Genomic DNA, 14,775 nt, shown 5'->3' with positions numbered 1-14,775 from the left:
AGTAGATTTCTCACCCCATCTCCCCAAGTTTTGACAACCAAAATAGGATTGCCCATGTCCCCTTGCGTAAGATTGACCCCAACTGAGACCCCAACTGAGAACCCCTAAACTAAGGAGTGGCAGGGAGACATGAAGGGCGATACAGTGTTCCTGTTGGATTGAAATCCTGTTCAGTTGAAATCATACTTCAGCAACTGCCCAGGGGAAAAAGCAGCTGGTGGTTGATAGGCAAAATATTAAAGATGAAAGCATCTATTCGAAGACCACAATGAGGCATTATCATTTCAAATGGATATTTTTCCTCTTTTATTTCATAAGGTGTTAAAGAATACATAATACAAATAAAAATGAAATAAATAAAAAATATATTTCCCTTGTTTTTGAATGACCAGAATAAATATGGTCAAAATATATCATGGTGGTTAATGTCTATGATGATGAAAGAAATCTTCCTCTAAAATACAGTTAAGTACCAGGTTGATTTGCTTTGTTTGGATTAATTATGGTTTGGGACTCTTTAGAATGATGCACTAGAGCTTTGCAACAGAATAAGCGATGCCATTGACCGAGTAGACCACATGTTCACTTCAGAATTCGATGCTGAAGTCGATGAGTCTGAGTCCGTCACGTTGCAGCAGTACTACCGGGAAGCAATGATTCAGGGCTACAACTTTGGGTTCGAGGTAGGTACAAAATTAAGAGGAAAAGCACAGTGTAATTTCACAGTTGCTCTGTAACTTACTGAAAGCGGGAGGAATCTTGTACAGCAAATCAGATTACTGGTTGTAATCCCAGCTTGTCAGGAATGTCATCCTATCCATTGCTGAGTATTGCAAATGTTGGTTTCCTTTTAAGTTGTCAGCAGTTTCCCAGTTTTTATTTCATGCTATTGTGTGTAAGCTCTCTACTTACATTTTAAAAACCTTCTTGAAGAGATGTTTAATATCATGAAAGTACATTCGTAATTTAAACTTAAGGGTAAAACATTGGTGAAACTGCATTTTAAGACATAATATCTATAACTCTTCATACTCTTTTTAAAAAAATTATTATGATGTCCAATTAGCCAACATACAGTACCTCATTTGTTTTTGACAGAGTGTTCAATGAAGAGCACTGGCTGTTATACCCAACTAATCAATTGTTGAACTTTTCATACTCTTGAAAATATTTGAGTTTTAATTGGTTTTTGCTTTTTGTTTTTAGAAAAATGACATTTTATTAAACATGTGGCATTGTAGTGTTTAGATATTTGTATTTGCATCGTCATTACTTCTTTTGATATATACAAAATCTTCTTACAGTATCATAAAGAAGTTGTTCGTTTGATGTCTGGAGAGTTTAGACAGAAGATAGGAGACAAATATATAAGCTTTGCCCGGAAATGGATGAACTATGTCCTAACTAAATGTGAGAGTGGTCGAGGTACAAGACCCAGGTAATGACCTAGTAGATGTTTCCTAGAACTGCAAGTAAGTCAGTACTTCTGCTGCAGAGAGAGAGAGTGTGTGTGAATCTTGGAGCAGCTTGTGAAGCTGGAAAATGCGGGAATAAGAGGGATGTGGGCATGGTAGCATTTCATATGTATATTTTATGTGAGATTTCTGAATAGATGACACAAAAAGGAGCACTTTGAAATCTTAGATGATAGGATTTTGCTTTGTTTTGTTTTTAAATGAAACTGTTACCACAGAAAGCCCCATAATATTTGGATAACTTAAAAAAATTTGTTCCATAATGAGTTAATTTTTAAGGGAGTTCACATTCTCCCTGGACAGGTCTTCTGATTGCTATTTTTTTTTTCCCTTCCCTCATGAAATTTAAGCCTTTTTTGAATGTAAATGGAAACAAATCGGTAACCAGTGCCTTTATTAAGAAGCCTTTTGTCCTTTTTTTCTCAACACATGCTATAAATTTACTCAACCCCAGGCATTTACATAAAGTCAAAAAATGTGTTTTTTCTTAGATAATTTTCCAGATTACTTTTCAGTATTGTATGGACTAAAACTACTACAGTGTTTTCTTGATTTTGTGACTGTTGAACTTCCTCATGTAACAGGTGGGCAACCCAAGGTTTTGACTTTCTACAAGCCATTGAACCTGCCTTTATTTCAGCTTTGCCAGAAGATGACTTCTTGGTATGGAATATTCTGGAGTTTTATTATTATTATTATTATCATTATTATTGAAATAAGTTGATCACTGTTCCTGATTGTGTATTTTTGTATAGTTGTCCTTAAATATTTTTTTTTCTAACTGTAATGATAATGCTGGAAGGTAAAGTACTTGTAACAACATAGTAAAATATTCCATGTTCTTTTCTTTTATAACAACATTGGTCAACCAGCTGAGTCAGAGGATAGCTGTGAAGCCTGGCACTTCTAAAATATTTGTCAGTTTCACATTTTATAAAATGCTGACTTGTTAGTTGGTGCTTTTTAGCAGTTTAATGAAGAACAAGGATTAGCTGTTTCATTTCGGCATGCTTCATTTGAGAGCATGCCAGATGTTAAATATTACCACTGTTATTCCAGTACATTCCATCAGCTGAAAAAGACAATGGTCAACATGTGAATTCAATCCTGTTAGCCTCCAAATAGTAGAAATGATTATAGGAGAAGTCCCTTGCTCGTGCATATTATTGCCTTATGGGAAGTTGAATGCTAACTTGCTTTTATTAATAAAAAGTGAGTGGCGTATATTATTATTACTATTTTAAATTATGTACAGTTTATGTTTAATTTTTATTTAGACCTGTTGTCTTCCAAATGAACTTTGAAAGTATTTACTAAGGATAGCACAGCATATTTCTTTTAATAGATGGAAAGCTTAATTGTGTTGCTTGCATCATTGAGAGAATGTACATTCTTTCCTTTGTCCTCTCCCACTTTCCTAGAGTCTTCAAGCCCTGATGAATGAGTGCATTGGCCATGTGATAGGAAAGCCACACAGTCCTGTTACAGGTTTGTACCTTGGTAAGACGGCCGTTAGAACATTTCCTCTAGTACCTCCTGGTTTGGGCAGACCGATCATCTTACAGGTGCAGCCCTTCACGCTGCGTCGAGAAGTTCTTTAACAGTATCGAAGAAGATGACAGTGACTAGGCATGAGGTGTGTATTTGGGGAACTCTGAACAGTTCTGAGTCCAGCAGGAATATGAAAATGCCAGCAGAGGATATGCACTGCCCACAGCGGTGTTAGCTACACAGTTTAATTAATAACTAATATTTTGCACACCAACAATGATTCTGTTCGCCCCCTTAAAATCTCTTCTTCTGGGAAGGAAAGACTTGGAGAGATAGCTGTCTGTTGGGGAGCAAGGGCCTTTCCTGCTGCAGGTGAGTGAATGTAATTGCTCAGCCCCTTCTGCGCCTCAGCAGAATGAGTTTTTCTCCTCCACAGCTAAGAATTTCCCCACTAACAGGGTAAATTTTTAATTGGTTTTACTTAAAAAAAAACAAACAACACAAGTTGAAGTTATGCTATGATATACTTTCATTATAGTTTTCAGTGACAATTTAGCGTCCAGTTTTATGGAGTATGTTGAAACTTTTAAACAAAATATATCCGAAAAAGACTGTGCCTCCCCCCATTCTTGAGATAGTAAGTAAAAGCAAAACTATTTATATCCAATAAACATCCAGAAATGAAAGCATAGAAATTTTGAAGCAGTTTAAATTATATAAAGTAATTCATAAATGGTAAACTTACCGAGCAGGAACTATATATTAAAGGGTGCTTGCTAGCTTCAGAAAATTTCGGAGACCAGTGTTAGTGCTTGGTTTCTCTATCTTTAAAATTCGCTTAGTTACTCATTTTATACCTTTTTTTCCTCCTGTCTGTTATGAAATGAAAATTATCATTTGCACAACTCTTTGAACATTCTATATAATGTTATAATTTTATAGCATTCTATATTTTTTTTTTAAGATTTTTATTTTTTTTATTTATCTGACAGACAGAGATCACAAGTAGGCCGAGAGAGAGAGGGGGAAGCAGGCTCCCTGCTGAGTGGAGAGCCCGATGTGGGCCTCGAACCCAGGGCCCTGGGATCATGACCTGAGCTGAAGGCAGAGGCTTTAACCCACTGAGCCACCCAGGCGCCCAGCATTCTATATTCTTATGGAACTTTTGATTAATCATATTATCCTAAAAACTTTGGTTTTCTGATCTCCTAAAATATTTCACTAAGAATATATACATGATCAATAATTCAGTAAAAATCACCTTTTTTAAAAAGATTTTATTTATTTATATGAGAGAGAGTGAGAGAGAGCATGAAAAGGGAAAAGGTTAGAGGGAGAAGCAGAGTCTCCACAGAGCTAGGAGCCCTATGTGGGACTCGATTCCAAGACTCTGGGATCATGAGCTGAAGGCAGTCACTTAACCAGCTGAACCACTCAGGTGCTCTAAAAATCACTTATTTAAAATTCTTAACTATCATTACTTTAAAATTATTTATCATTTATCATTTTATCATTATTTATCATTTACCACATTTATCAATTTATCATTACATTACTTTAAAATACTTAACTATCATTACTAATATAATGATATAATAACATTAATAATATTATTATAATATACTTACTAATCATTTTCATGGTAGCAAAATTGCAACATAGAGGGGTGCCCGGGTGGCTCACTCGGTTAAGCGTCTGCCTGCAGTTCAGGTCATGATCTTGGGGTCCTGGTTTGAGCCCGGCATCAGACTCCCTGCTCAGCGGAGAGCCTGCTTCTCGCTTTCCCCCTTCCCACCCCTTGCTCTCTCTATCTCAAATAAATCAATAAAATCTTAAAAAAAAATTACAAGGTAGAAAGAGTATGTAGAGAATGTATATGTAGAAAAATTTCAAGGTAGAAAAATACTACGGAGGAAAGCAAAAAGCAGTCGTGCTCCCAGGGTTGAAGGGTAATCACTGCTAAGGCGGGATCACTCATTACTCGTGTGCCTCTCCCCCAGCTGCTGGCGGGATGGCTGGTTACCGCGCTCTCTGGCGGCCAGAGGTGCTCCCTGTCTTCTGGGCCACGTGGCTTGGTGGAAGGAGCACCGGCTGAGAGTCAGATTGCCAGACGGCCTGGTGGCCTGGGGCTGCGCATGTGACATCCATCGCTGAGCCTCGTCCGCAGGTGCTCCTTCAGATGCTAATGAGGGCTCCGCCAGTGTTCTGTGCGCGGGGGCAGTCTGCCTCCGGTTTCGTGCTGTTTCCTCAGCAGGGCACTTAGTGAAAGGGAGAGCAGCCAGCTGTCCTTCCCGCTGCCTGCTGTCCTTCTCTCCCTCAGCGCTACCCTCGGAAGCCCCAGCAGCAGCCTGGTGGGCAGCCTTCCCGGGGTTCCGCGCGCTCCTGTGGTTGTGCAGGTGCGTGCGGCCCTGCCTCCTTTATGCTCCCGGCGCCACGCGGGCGTAGACAGGGCCGCCGCTTCTACTGCATGAGAGTTGGCTCCTGTTGGATATTCGTGTCTTGCTTTCCTTACCTGACGACTGTAGAAGTTTCTGTCTGTCGATGGCTGGAGATCCGTCTCGTTCTCCTTACTGGCTGCCTTGTGTCCGTTAAGGGTGTGTTACTAGTTCTTTGCACCGTTTCCTTGTGAACATTCGTTTGGTTCGTTTTTGCCATGAGAAACATCTCTATAGTAAATATCACTAGTGAAATTAGAGCGTCTGTTTTATGTTTATTGACCGTTCGGATTTTCTTTTGGTGAAATGTCACAGTTTTGCAGCAGTTTGTTACAGATACTCTGAGAAGAAATTCTCTCTCTCATACATGAGGAATGGGAAATTTGCGTGCTTGTGTTCTAGCAGCGCGTGTTTCTTTTACACCTCAAGGGGGAAATTTTGTAGTGATTTTTGACTCCAAAGTTCCCACTATGTTTGCTGAATTAAAGACATCACCTTCCTTCCGTAAACATTTTTATTGTTTTTTTTCTCTTTTTACCTTTGTTATTGGAGTTCTTTCATTTACTATTATAATTGTTGGTATAGTGAGCCAGAGACACAAATTGCCTGAATTTTTTCTTAATAATGGCTTGATTTTTGCTTGCAAGTTTTCTTTTCAGATCTCTCCATTTTGGGGACTTCAGTCATTCCTGTGTTATGTTATTGACAACAAACTAACTAGAACCATGAAGAAGGAAGTATTTCCATTTAGGATAAAGCATATATAGATGAAATAAAACATATGGAGTGAAATCATTCACATGAAGAGAAGAGACGACTCTTTAAAAATTAAGGAGGGTTAAGACCTGAGTCAAAAGTAAGAGGACACTTGTAGGAGCAAAACAGACAAATTGTAACACGTGTGCTACGCCAGTGGTGTCTAGTTCCGGGAAAGAATTACCAGCGTTTCTGTAATCAGTAGGCAAGGGCCTTTTAAATTTTTTTTTTTTTTTAAGATTTTATTTATTTGACACAGAGAGAGACAGAGAGAGATCACAAGTCGGCAGAGAGGCAGGCTGAGAGAGAGAGAGGGGGAAGCAGGCTCCCCGCTGAGCAGAGAGCCCGATGCGGGGCTTGTTCCCAGGACCCTGAGATCATGACCTGAGCCGAAGGCAGAGGCTTAACCCACTGAGCTACCCAGGCACCCCTTTAAATTTTTTATTTTAAATTTTATCTAGTCTTTAAATTTTTATTTTAAATTTTATCTAGTCTTTACCAGAATATTTAAACAAAAAAGAGAAGAAAACCTGTTCTAAAGAAAGAATAACCCATTTAAACTGTGTCTGATCCTCCTTATTTGGTTTAAAGGAATTAAATAAAACTCTGTGTATTCAGGAAGTTGCCTGTGGCCCTCCCTGACTCGGAACCCAAGTGAAGTGTCAGCACGGGCCAGAATCTCTCTAAGAATGTAGCCAGCATCAGATTCTTTATTAGAGAGATGCCTCGTCTCAGTCTCCAGCTGGGTCACATTGTTTCGCGTCCATTGTGTGCTTTCTCTCCAGGATTTCAGAAATGTTTTTGATGGCTCAGAGTTTGAACGTATAATATACCTTTTATTAGTTCTTAAAAAGTGCCATATTCCACCATGTTTGTCTACGTGATAATGACTCTCTCACAGAACGGGTTTATTTTGGCCACCAGCGAAGTTAAGTCCCATCCTGTTTACGTGTAGTGACCTGCTTTGGCTTTTCCCATTGACCATTTTAACAAGTTGCCTTTGTCACTGTTGTCACTGGCAGCTATTCATCGGAACAGCCCCCGTCCCGTGAAGGTGCCGCGGTGCCACAGCGACCCTCCTAACCCGCATCTGATCATCCCGACTCCAGAGGGATTCAGGTATTTGGCGCCTGCCTAGCCATTCACAGTCTGGATTCTTCTCTGAGGCGCATGCTCCCGCTCTGACAGCTTCTGGACGCTTGCTCTGACCACTGAGCGGGTTTTCTGTGTTCTCATTCATACTGTTTTAAATGCTCTGAGTTGCATTTTCTCGAAGATAGACCACAGGGCCTTACTTTGCAAGAGAAAAAGACATGCAACTGTACCACAGACCTGTGCCTTTCCAGGTGCCCTAGGTTCTCAGCTTGTTCGTAACCTTAAGCTACTAAATGCTGGCCAGCTTTGGAATAATTCTTTCTTTCTCTTTCTTTGAAAATGACCTTACGAAAACAGATTTGAGTGTGCATAGCATAATAAACGTTTGAAAAACAATCCTAAACGTCAGTGTAGAAGTGAAGAAAAACTGGAATGATCTTTCCAGTCTTGACTCTCACGTGTGTCTGTAATCTCGAAGCGACTTAAATACAAAAGCGAGTTCTGAAACTCCAGTACAAAGTATTTCCCTTGAATGTGGTGGCATTTCTGCATCTGGAGGGAGTGAGCCTTTTCTCTCCCCTGTAGAATCACTTTTTAAACGTTAATTTTATTTGGCAGTATTTGCTAGGAAAAGACCACAATGATTTTTCAAGGTAATTAGTTTTTTTCTTTTTTACACCTAGACCTGAATCTCAAAGGAAAATTTGCATTTTATATTTTTAAGTATTTTTTCACTTCCTCACCCTATTTTATTCTTAACTGAAAATCACTGGAGAGTCCAGTCCCTTTTCTCGGCTGTGTTCCTGAAGCTTCTCTTCTCATCTCAGCACTCGGAGCGTGCCTTCGGACGCACGGAGCCACGGCAGCCTCGCTGCTGCTTCTGTCACTGCGGCCGCCGCCGCCGCTCGCCCCGGCCCCTCGGGCAGCGACTCTGCACCACCCAAACCCGCCAGCAGTGCCCATGATACCAGGTAGTCACCCCCCGCCGGCGGCATGCCTCCTCGGCCCCCTCCTGTGCACTTCCGCAGTGGGGGAAAGTGTCACCCCCCGCAGGCTCGAGCACCCAGCAGCACGAGTAGATAATTTGCCTGATTAATATTTCCTCGGAGCTAATATTAACCAAAATGACCGGACTCCCTGCCAGTAACAACTCTTCGGAGAGAGTGTCAGACCAAAGAACCTGCTCCCCACCAAAGGGAACATGAGACTTTGGGCAAGTAGTGCCTTGAGGGGTCAGTCCCAAGGTAGCTCAGAGAAGGCTTCTAGTTAACACCATTAGGCGGGGATTTTTTAGAAGGATCACTTTTCTAACCAGATTTTCTAATTTATAGAATTATTGATTAGATATAATTTATGAAAATGGAAAACTGAGTTCACAGGGTTTGTATCTTATATGGAGGACATAGCCTTACTGGACAGAACTATCAGACACTTGGCAAGCACCAGAAAGTGTCTCGCTTGAGTCTTCGGTATAGGTAAGGAGTGAGTTGCACTTCTTCCCATTCTAGTTAGTTTTGACAGAGGATTTTGTTTAGGTCTCATATTCTTTTTTTTTTTTTTTTTAAGATTCTATTTATTTATTTGACAGAGATCACAAGTAGGCAGAGAGGCAGGTGGGGGGTGGGGGAAGCAGGCTCCCTGCTGAGCAGAGAGCCCAATGCAGGGCTCGATCCCAGGACCCTGAGATGATGACCTGAGCCGAAGGCAGAGGCTTCAACCCACTGAGCCACCCAGTCGCCCCAAGGTCTCATATTCTTAATGGAGAAAGGACAGTCGGTCACTCGTAACTCTCCCCTTGTGTCTGGCAGAGGGGACACACCATAACTCTTCTCATCTTCCGCGAGAGTCAAATAAAAATGTGCAAGTTAAGGGTAATCAGAGAAGAAAAGATGAAACTGCGATGAGACTCAGTGCCCTGTATCTTGCTCCAAAGAAAAAACATTAGTATGTTGTTGGCAGAAAGATGACATACAGCTTTAGAATTGAAAGAAACACTAAAATGTTGTTAGACTGACTTTATAACAGTATAAAATTTCTACAAACATTTCCATTCTGCTCTGTTAAAAAAACAACTGTTCCTAATTTGTAGTGATGAATGTTTATAACCTAAGAAAAGTCAACGCATTTTACAGCTGTCAACCAAAACAATGAACAGTTACCATTAAACAGGTTCCCATTTATCTTCTTCATTTTACTGTTGAGAGCATTTCCTGGCAAATGTTTCCACATATGCCCTCCTGTCTCTGAGGGAGGCACCGAAGCAATCTTTTTGTACGTGTCACACGGGGCGAAGGGAAGCCACTTCCCATCATGTGCAGACGCCGGGGAGGAGAGCGCTTCCCCGTGACCTGCTGCGTCCGCGTTTGCACACCATTCCTGTAAAACTAGAACGGGGAGGAATGCCCCCTGCTTTTTTCGAGGTTCTTGAACTATGGCTCAAGGCATTTGTGAGCTGGAGGTGTATGGTATGGTAAGTGTATAAAAGTATAAAAGTGAAGTATGCGTGTGGTCGGCCTTCGTGTGCATTTTGTCTTCGGCTTTGTGGAGGTGGTTTTCAGTCCGTAGTGAGTAGCATTTCGTAAGTGTTCCTCGTCTTTAGGATGATTCTGGACGCATAGAAATTTTACCACCACCCTTGTGTGCCATCTTGAAGGCCATTTTTTACAAAGGAGTCAAGTTCTCCTGACTGTCCGGTGGTGTGTCTGTGACGGTGGGCTGAGGACGGCAACGCCACGTGGAGATGCACGTAGCCGATGGTGGTTTGCCTCAGTCCCGTGTTCGAGCCCGACTCCTGTTCAGTTTGATTTTGGGCCTCGGCCCCTTTGTGGGGGGCCTGTGCAGCGGCCCCCGAGGTGGATGGCACGTGTCCCGCCGACGTCCTGGTACAGCCCGGGGTTTGTGAGTGTGCTGTGGGGGAAGCCGGATGATGGCCGGGACTCCCTGCGGCCCCTGTGCGGCCCTTCCTGTCGTGGAGACCCGTCAGCCCCGGCAGGTCTTCCTCCGCCCCCCAGCGTCGTCCCGTGAATGGTTTGATTTGATTTGGTTTGACTTGGGAAATTGTTCGGGCTTCAGTGATCTTACCAGGGTTGATAAAACTTTTTTATGGTGTTTGGCTTGTTGGAGCTGGCTCTTGCTGCTTTGTGAGACTGGTTGGCAATTTTTCAGAAATCTTGCAAGCCGGTTGTTACACCGCTGCAATTGTGGAACTCCAGCACACTGTTCCCTTTAAGTATATATTTACCCTGGCAAAAATCTCTAAGGATGTGGGCTTGGCTCATGTTGTGTCTGGGAAATCAGGAAAATAGAGGTGTCGAGTGACCTCTGCTTGGCACCGCAGTCTTTGGCGTGGCGTGAGGAGTCGCTTGTCTCTTCATTTCAACATCCGTGACTTTTCCATGAAGTGGCCTTAAGACTTTCTGATGAACTCCGTGGCAATAGAGGATGTCCCCCTCTCTTCAGACTTAACAAGTATTATGCCAGATTTGAGAGTTTAGGGAAATAGAAAAGCATTGCATACTTCGTAATTTGTGAACGTCTGTTCAGTAGAACCCTGTCGTCTTAAATCTATTTAGCATCTGATGGAAGAGAGCATAAATGCTACAATAGTTCATATTATCAGTTATACACACAGAACACACGAAACTTGTTACCAAACTCAGGCCATACTTCTCTTGGTTTACTTGAACTATAATTTTAACACTTCCCTCATTTAATTCTGGGTTTTACTCTTTACGGATTCATTCTGGATTTCTAAACACTCTTAACTTTATTCTGGAAAAGCAGCAAATTAACTTTGCTTTCTACATGCTAAGCTTCCTGCTCTTCTGCACCTTTGCTTGGCGACCGCTTGAAAAATCATGAGGGGTGCCCTTGCATATTCCTATGAAGAGATTTGTAATCTTTTGAATCATGTAATAATTTTAACACTGTAAATAGAATTAAGTACATAAATCCATAGTATGATCAGAATTGTAAATATTAGCCCTGTTTGGCTAATAATTTTGATCCATCCTGGGCTTAAATGTGGAGCTTTCCACATATGCCAGTAGCGCCTGACTATAAATCTTGTTTGTACTTTTGTTGTTTTTAACTTAAAACAGAGCATTACTCAGTCAGGTTCTTGTGTGTCAGCAGCAGAGGATAAAAATCTGACTGTCCTGCCAGCTCCAGAGAAGGGTTTCTCAGTAGCAGCGCATTCACTGTGGGAGCATAATTCTGTATGTGGGGGCTGCCCTTCGCATTGTCCTGTGCTCACTAGATGCCAGGTGTCCCCAGTGGGCAGAATTGCCCCTAGCTGAGAATTACCCCTCTAGAAGAATCTCAGGTCTTTCCTTTTAAGTTCCATTGAATTGACTGCTCAATTTTTAAAAATCCCGAAACAGGGGTTCCAGTGTCCCTGAGAATGACCGGTTGGCTTCTATAGCCGCCGAGTTACAGTTTCGGTCCCTGAGCCGCCACTCAAGCCCCACCGAGGAGCGCGACGGTGAGTAGTGAGCTGCAGACTCCGGTCTCGACCAGCTGAATCCTCTGCCTCAGTTTACCACTTTCTATGGGTTATGCCTTAGAAAGAAATGAAGAGTGAGAAAGAGGTGACAGAGTTCCCAGAGAACATTTGATGTTCAACATGTTGGCTTTTTACTCTAAATGCCTTTTTAACTGTACTTGCATTTTCTAGGTCTACTTTTGTTGCTTTTTTGAAAAAAATTATTTCTGATACTTTAATTGCCAAGCACTCTTATTTTCTTCCAAAATACAAACCTGCAATAGGTTTGTTGGTGATCCGCTGAGGCTTTACTATAATGCTGGGCCTCTTGAGTGGGGTCCCCAGAGAATCTGATTTCTGCTCTATATTCTGATGTCTTGTTATTTGTGGAAAGTTTAATGTGGCTAAAATCATGTAATGCCACTGACAACTTCTTACTTTGGTGTAGTTTCATAGAAGTGATTGTCAAGACAGCGTCTCACACTCACATCAAATAGAAATTAATTACCAAAAAGGACAGGTTGATGGTAACTAATCATTGTTGTGTACCATTTCAGTCTTGTTCTCGATTATGTAAGATTCCATAAATGTTAATTTGTGTGAAAAACACACATCTTTGCAGAACCAGCTTATCCAAAAGGTGATTCAAGTGGGTCAGCTCGAAGAAGCTGGGAACTTCGGACACTGATCAGCCAGTCGAAGGGTAAGGGAGAGAATGTTGGACTTAAAATGCTTAAGGATAAAGTGAGAAGTGTCAGTTAAAATATGCTTTAGATTTTGAATTATTAGTCCTTCTATGTTAACATTTTGTGATCTCTTTTATATGTGTGACATTACTTCGTGTGTGTACTGTGTTTGTAAGTATTTCCTATCTCTTTTAATAAATTATAAGCTCCTTTGGATCAGAACATGTTTTATTCATCTTTGTATTCTTCAGGCAGTCGTGGTGGTTAACCCGTACGTCACCTTGGGTGGGCCCTTAGCATAGTTCTTTGTGCATGGGGGGAATATAATTAATATTTGTGAAATGAAGAAGTGGTCATGTCTTAATGCTGTATGATAACATGTTTGAGAAGCCACGTAGTTTGGCTAAGATGGTAACTGACAGAGCACTGACAGATATCCAACAGAGCTGGGACCCAGCACACACTGCCTCTGTCTCCAAGTCTGGTGCTCTTACCAACAGTCACCCCTTGGAAGTATGTTGTCCATCAAAGTCGGGAATAGTCGGGGGATGTCATGGAGGGGTGAGGCTTGAGCTGACTCTTGAAGGAGAAACTGGTCTGCATCAAGCCTGGAGGAAAAGTACAGAATAAAAACACATCTGGAGGGAGGCCCAGTGACTGTGTAGCTGTAAATGGAGGTGAACTTGAAGGGGCTGGGGGAAGACGCACCATGACCAGTCTTCAGTGACAGCTAAGTGATTAAGGCCTATCCCACAGTCCTGCAGCCTCTTGAGCACCTGGTGTGTTCAGGGAGTGGGAAGGAGGAGCTGGGAAGACCCCGGGGTGGAGGAAGCTGCTAGCCTCGAGTGGGGAGGAGGTGGGGAGGTGGGCTAGTGAATCACTCAGTTATGCAGAGTCAGATACCAGACTAAGGTGGGATGTTCAAAAAAGGAAGACATCAAGAAATGACTGCCAGGACCGGGGCAGGTGAGATGTGTACGGAGGGTTAAGGGCACAGAGATCCATGTGCTGGAGCCTGGGTGACAGGCAGGAGAGTTCTCCAGTGGCTCCCACATTGCCAGTAGTTCCCCCGCATGCCAGGTCTTTGTGATAATTTCCAAATCAAATACTTTGTGGTCAAGAGAACTTGGGAACTCTCGGGATAGTTATAATTCACATTAACAAAGGTGGAGAAATCTTGAAAAATTTTTACTGTTTAAAAATTTTTTGAAAAGCCCCTCCCAGAAATATTTGACAGTGGAGTGCATGGGCTCATAGCTGTAAAGTCTTGTTGTGCCCAGGAGACCTGATACATTCTATACTGAGGTAAAGAAAAGAGCGATTCATGTTTTTAGGAAATGGTTGTAGTAGGAAATTACAATTACAGTTAGAACATTCTAAATCTTGGGGAATTTCTCTTCTCAAATCAACCTCCCAGCCATCCTTGTCCTCTGTGATCTCTTTGTTGGCCAGAAAATTCAGGCTCTTAGATAGCAAGGGTACAGAATGAGGAGTATGTCATTGGGACATGTCTGAGGCAGTGCTGCTCACAGGACGGGTGTGACCCATCGGTGGGTTGTAAAGTCTGCATTAAAAAAAAATAGGACCGAGTCTCAGTCACGTGTGTAAGAGGAATGTCGTTTCATGAAACTCTTGTTTAGATCTCTGTGTGTGTAAGAGTTATTTTTCACTGTAAGTCATGATAAAATAAATCAGAGACTTATCTTCTGGAGATGTGGAGCCTGAGAAGGTAAGGAATAGTAGTAACAGTAGCGAGACCTTACTGAGTATTGCTGTGTCCTGGCCATGGGGCTTAGCGCTTTACGTGCGGGGTGTCACGGAACGCTCACAGTAGCGCTTGTGCCGGAGATACTGCCCTCATTCTGCAGAGCAGGAATTTGATGCATGAAGAAGTCAGATCACTTGTCCATTGTCAAACACCTAGAAAATGGCAAAGTGAGGATTTTCCCCGGGCGTTCTGGTTCCAGAGGCTTTGCTCTGGACTCTTTCCAGAAAGGGACAACTGAATTCCCTTCTCATCAGAGATGGCTTCTGTGGGAAGGTTTGGCATTTCAGCGGAGCTGTGACGCGTGAGATGTACTCCCCAGGCACGGTGTGGGAAGATAGCATCTTGGCCAGGAAGGTGTGAACACAAGCTCCAAGTGAGAAACGGCTTGGGGTGTTCTGTACGAGCCTTTTCCGTTTGGTTCTTCTGGGGCCTGCGGTAGGAGAAGAGAAGGACAGTATGAACTGGGAAAGATAAACTGGGTCCAGAGTCTGCAGGGCCGTGAGTCCTATAAACAGGGCTTAGATTTTTGGTAAATGGGTTGTTGAGAACCGTGAAATAATTTAAGTAGGAAAGGGGCATGGGCAGG

At 42.3% G+C, this 14,775-nt stretch overlaps 1 protein-coding gene across 5 annotated transcripts in view; it reads left to right on the top strand.

Annotated features, from left to right (window-relative positions):
* MAP3K4 (mitogen-activated protein kinase kinase kinase 4) overlaps positions 1-14,775 on the top strand; it is a 113,414-nt gene that overhangs the window by 86,965 nt on the left and 11,674 nt on the right. For 2 of the 5 annotated variants that reach the window (XM_080805527.1, XM_080805529.1), the window contains exons 12-19: positions 522-683; positions 1,305-1,438; positions 2,060-2,138; positions 2,897-2,975; positions 7,180-7,276; positions 8,080-8,223; positions 11,635-11,735; positions 12,358-12,438. In XM_080805527.1, coding sequence (XP_080661653.1) covers positions 522-683; positions 1,305-1,438; positions 2,060-2,138; positions 2,897-2,975; positions 7,180-7,276; positions 8,080-8,223; positions 11,635-11,735; positions 12,358-12,438 — 877 coding nt within the window. The remainder of the gene's footprint in view (positions 1-521; positions 684-1,304; positions 1,439-2,059; positions 2,139-2,896; positions 2,976-7,179; positions 7,277-8,079; positions 8,224-11,634; positions 11,736-12,357; positions 12,439-14,775) is intronic. The other 3 variants (XM_080805528.1, XM_080805530.1, XM_080805531.1) reach the window with 3 other exon arrangements.

Source organism: Martes martes, assembly GCF_963455335.1.
Source record: "Martes martes genome assembly, chromosome: 6".
Classification (NCBI taxonomy): Eukaryota; Metazoa; Chordata; class Mammalia; order Carnivora; family Mustelidae; genus Martes; species Martes martes.
Note: the sequence above shows the minus strand (reverse complement) of the source record. Positions and strands in the feature narration are given on the sequence as shown.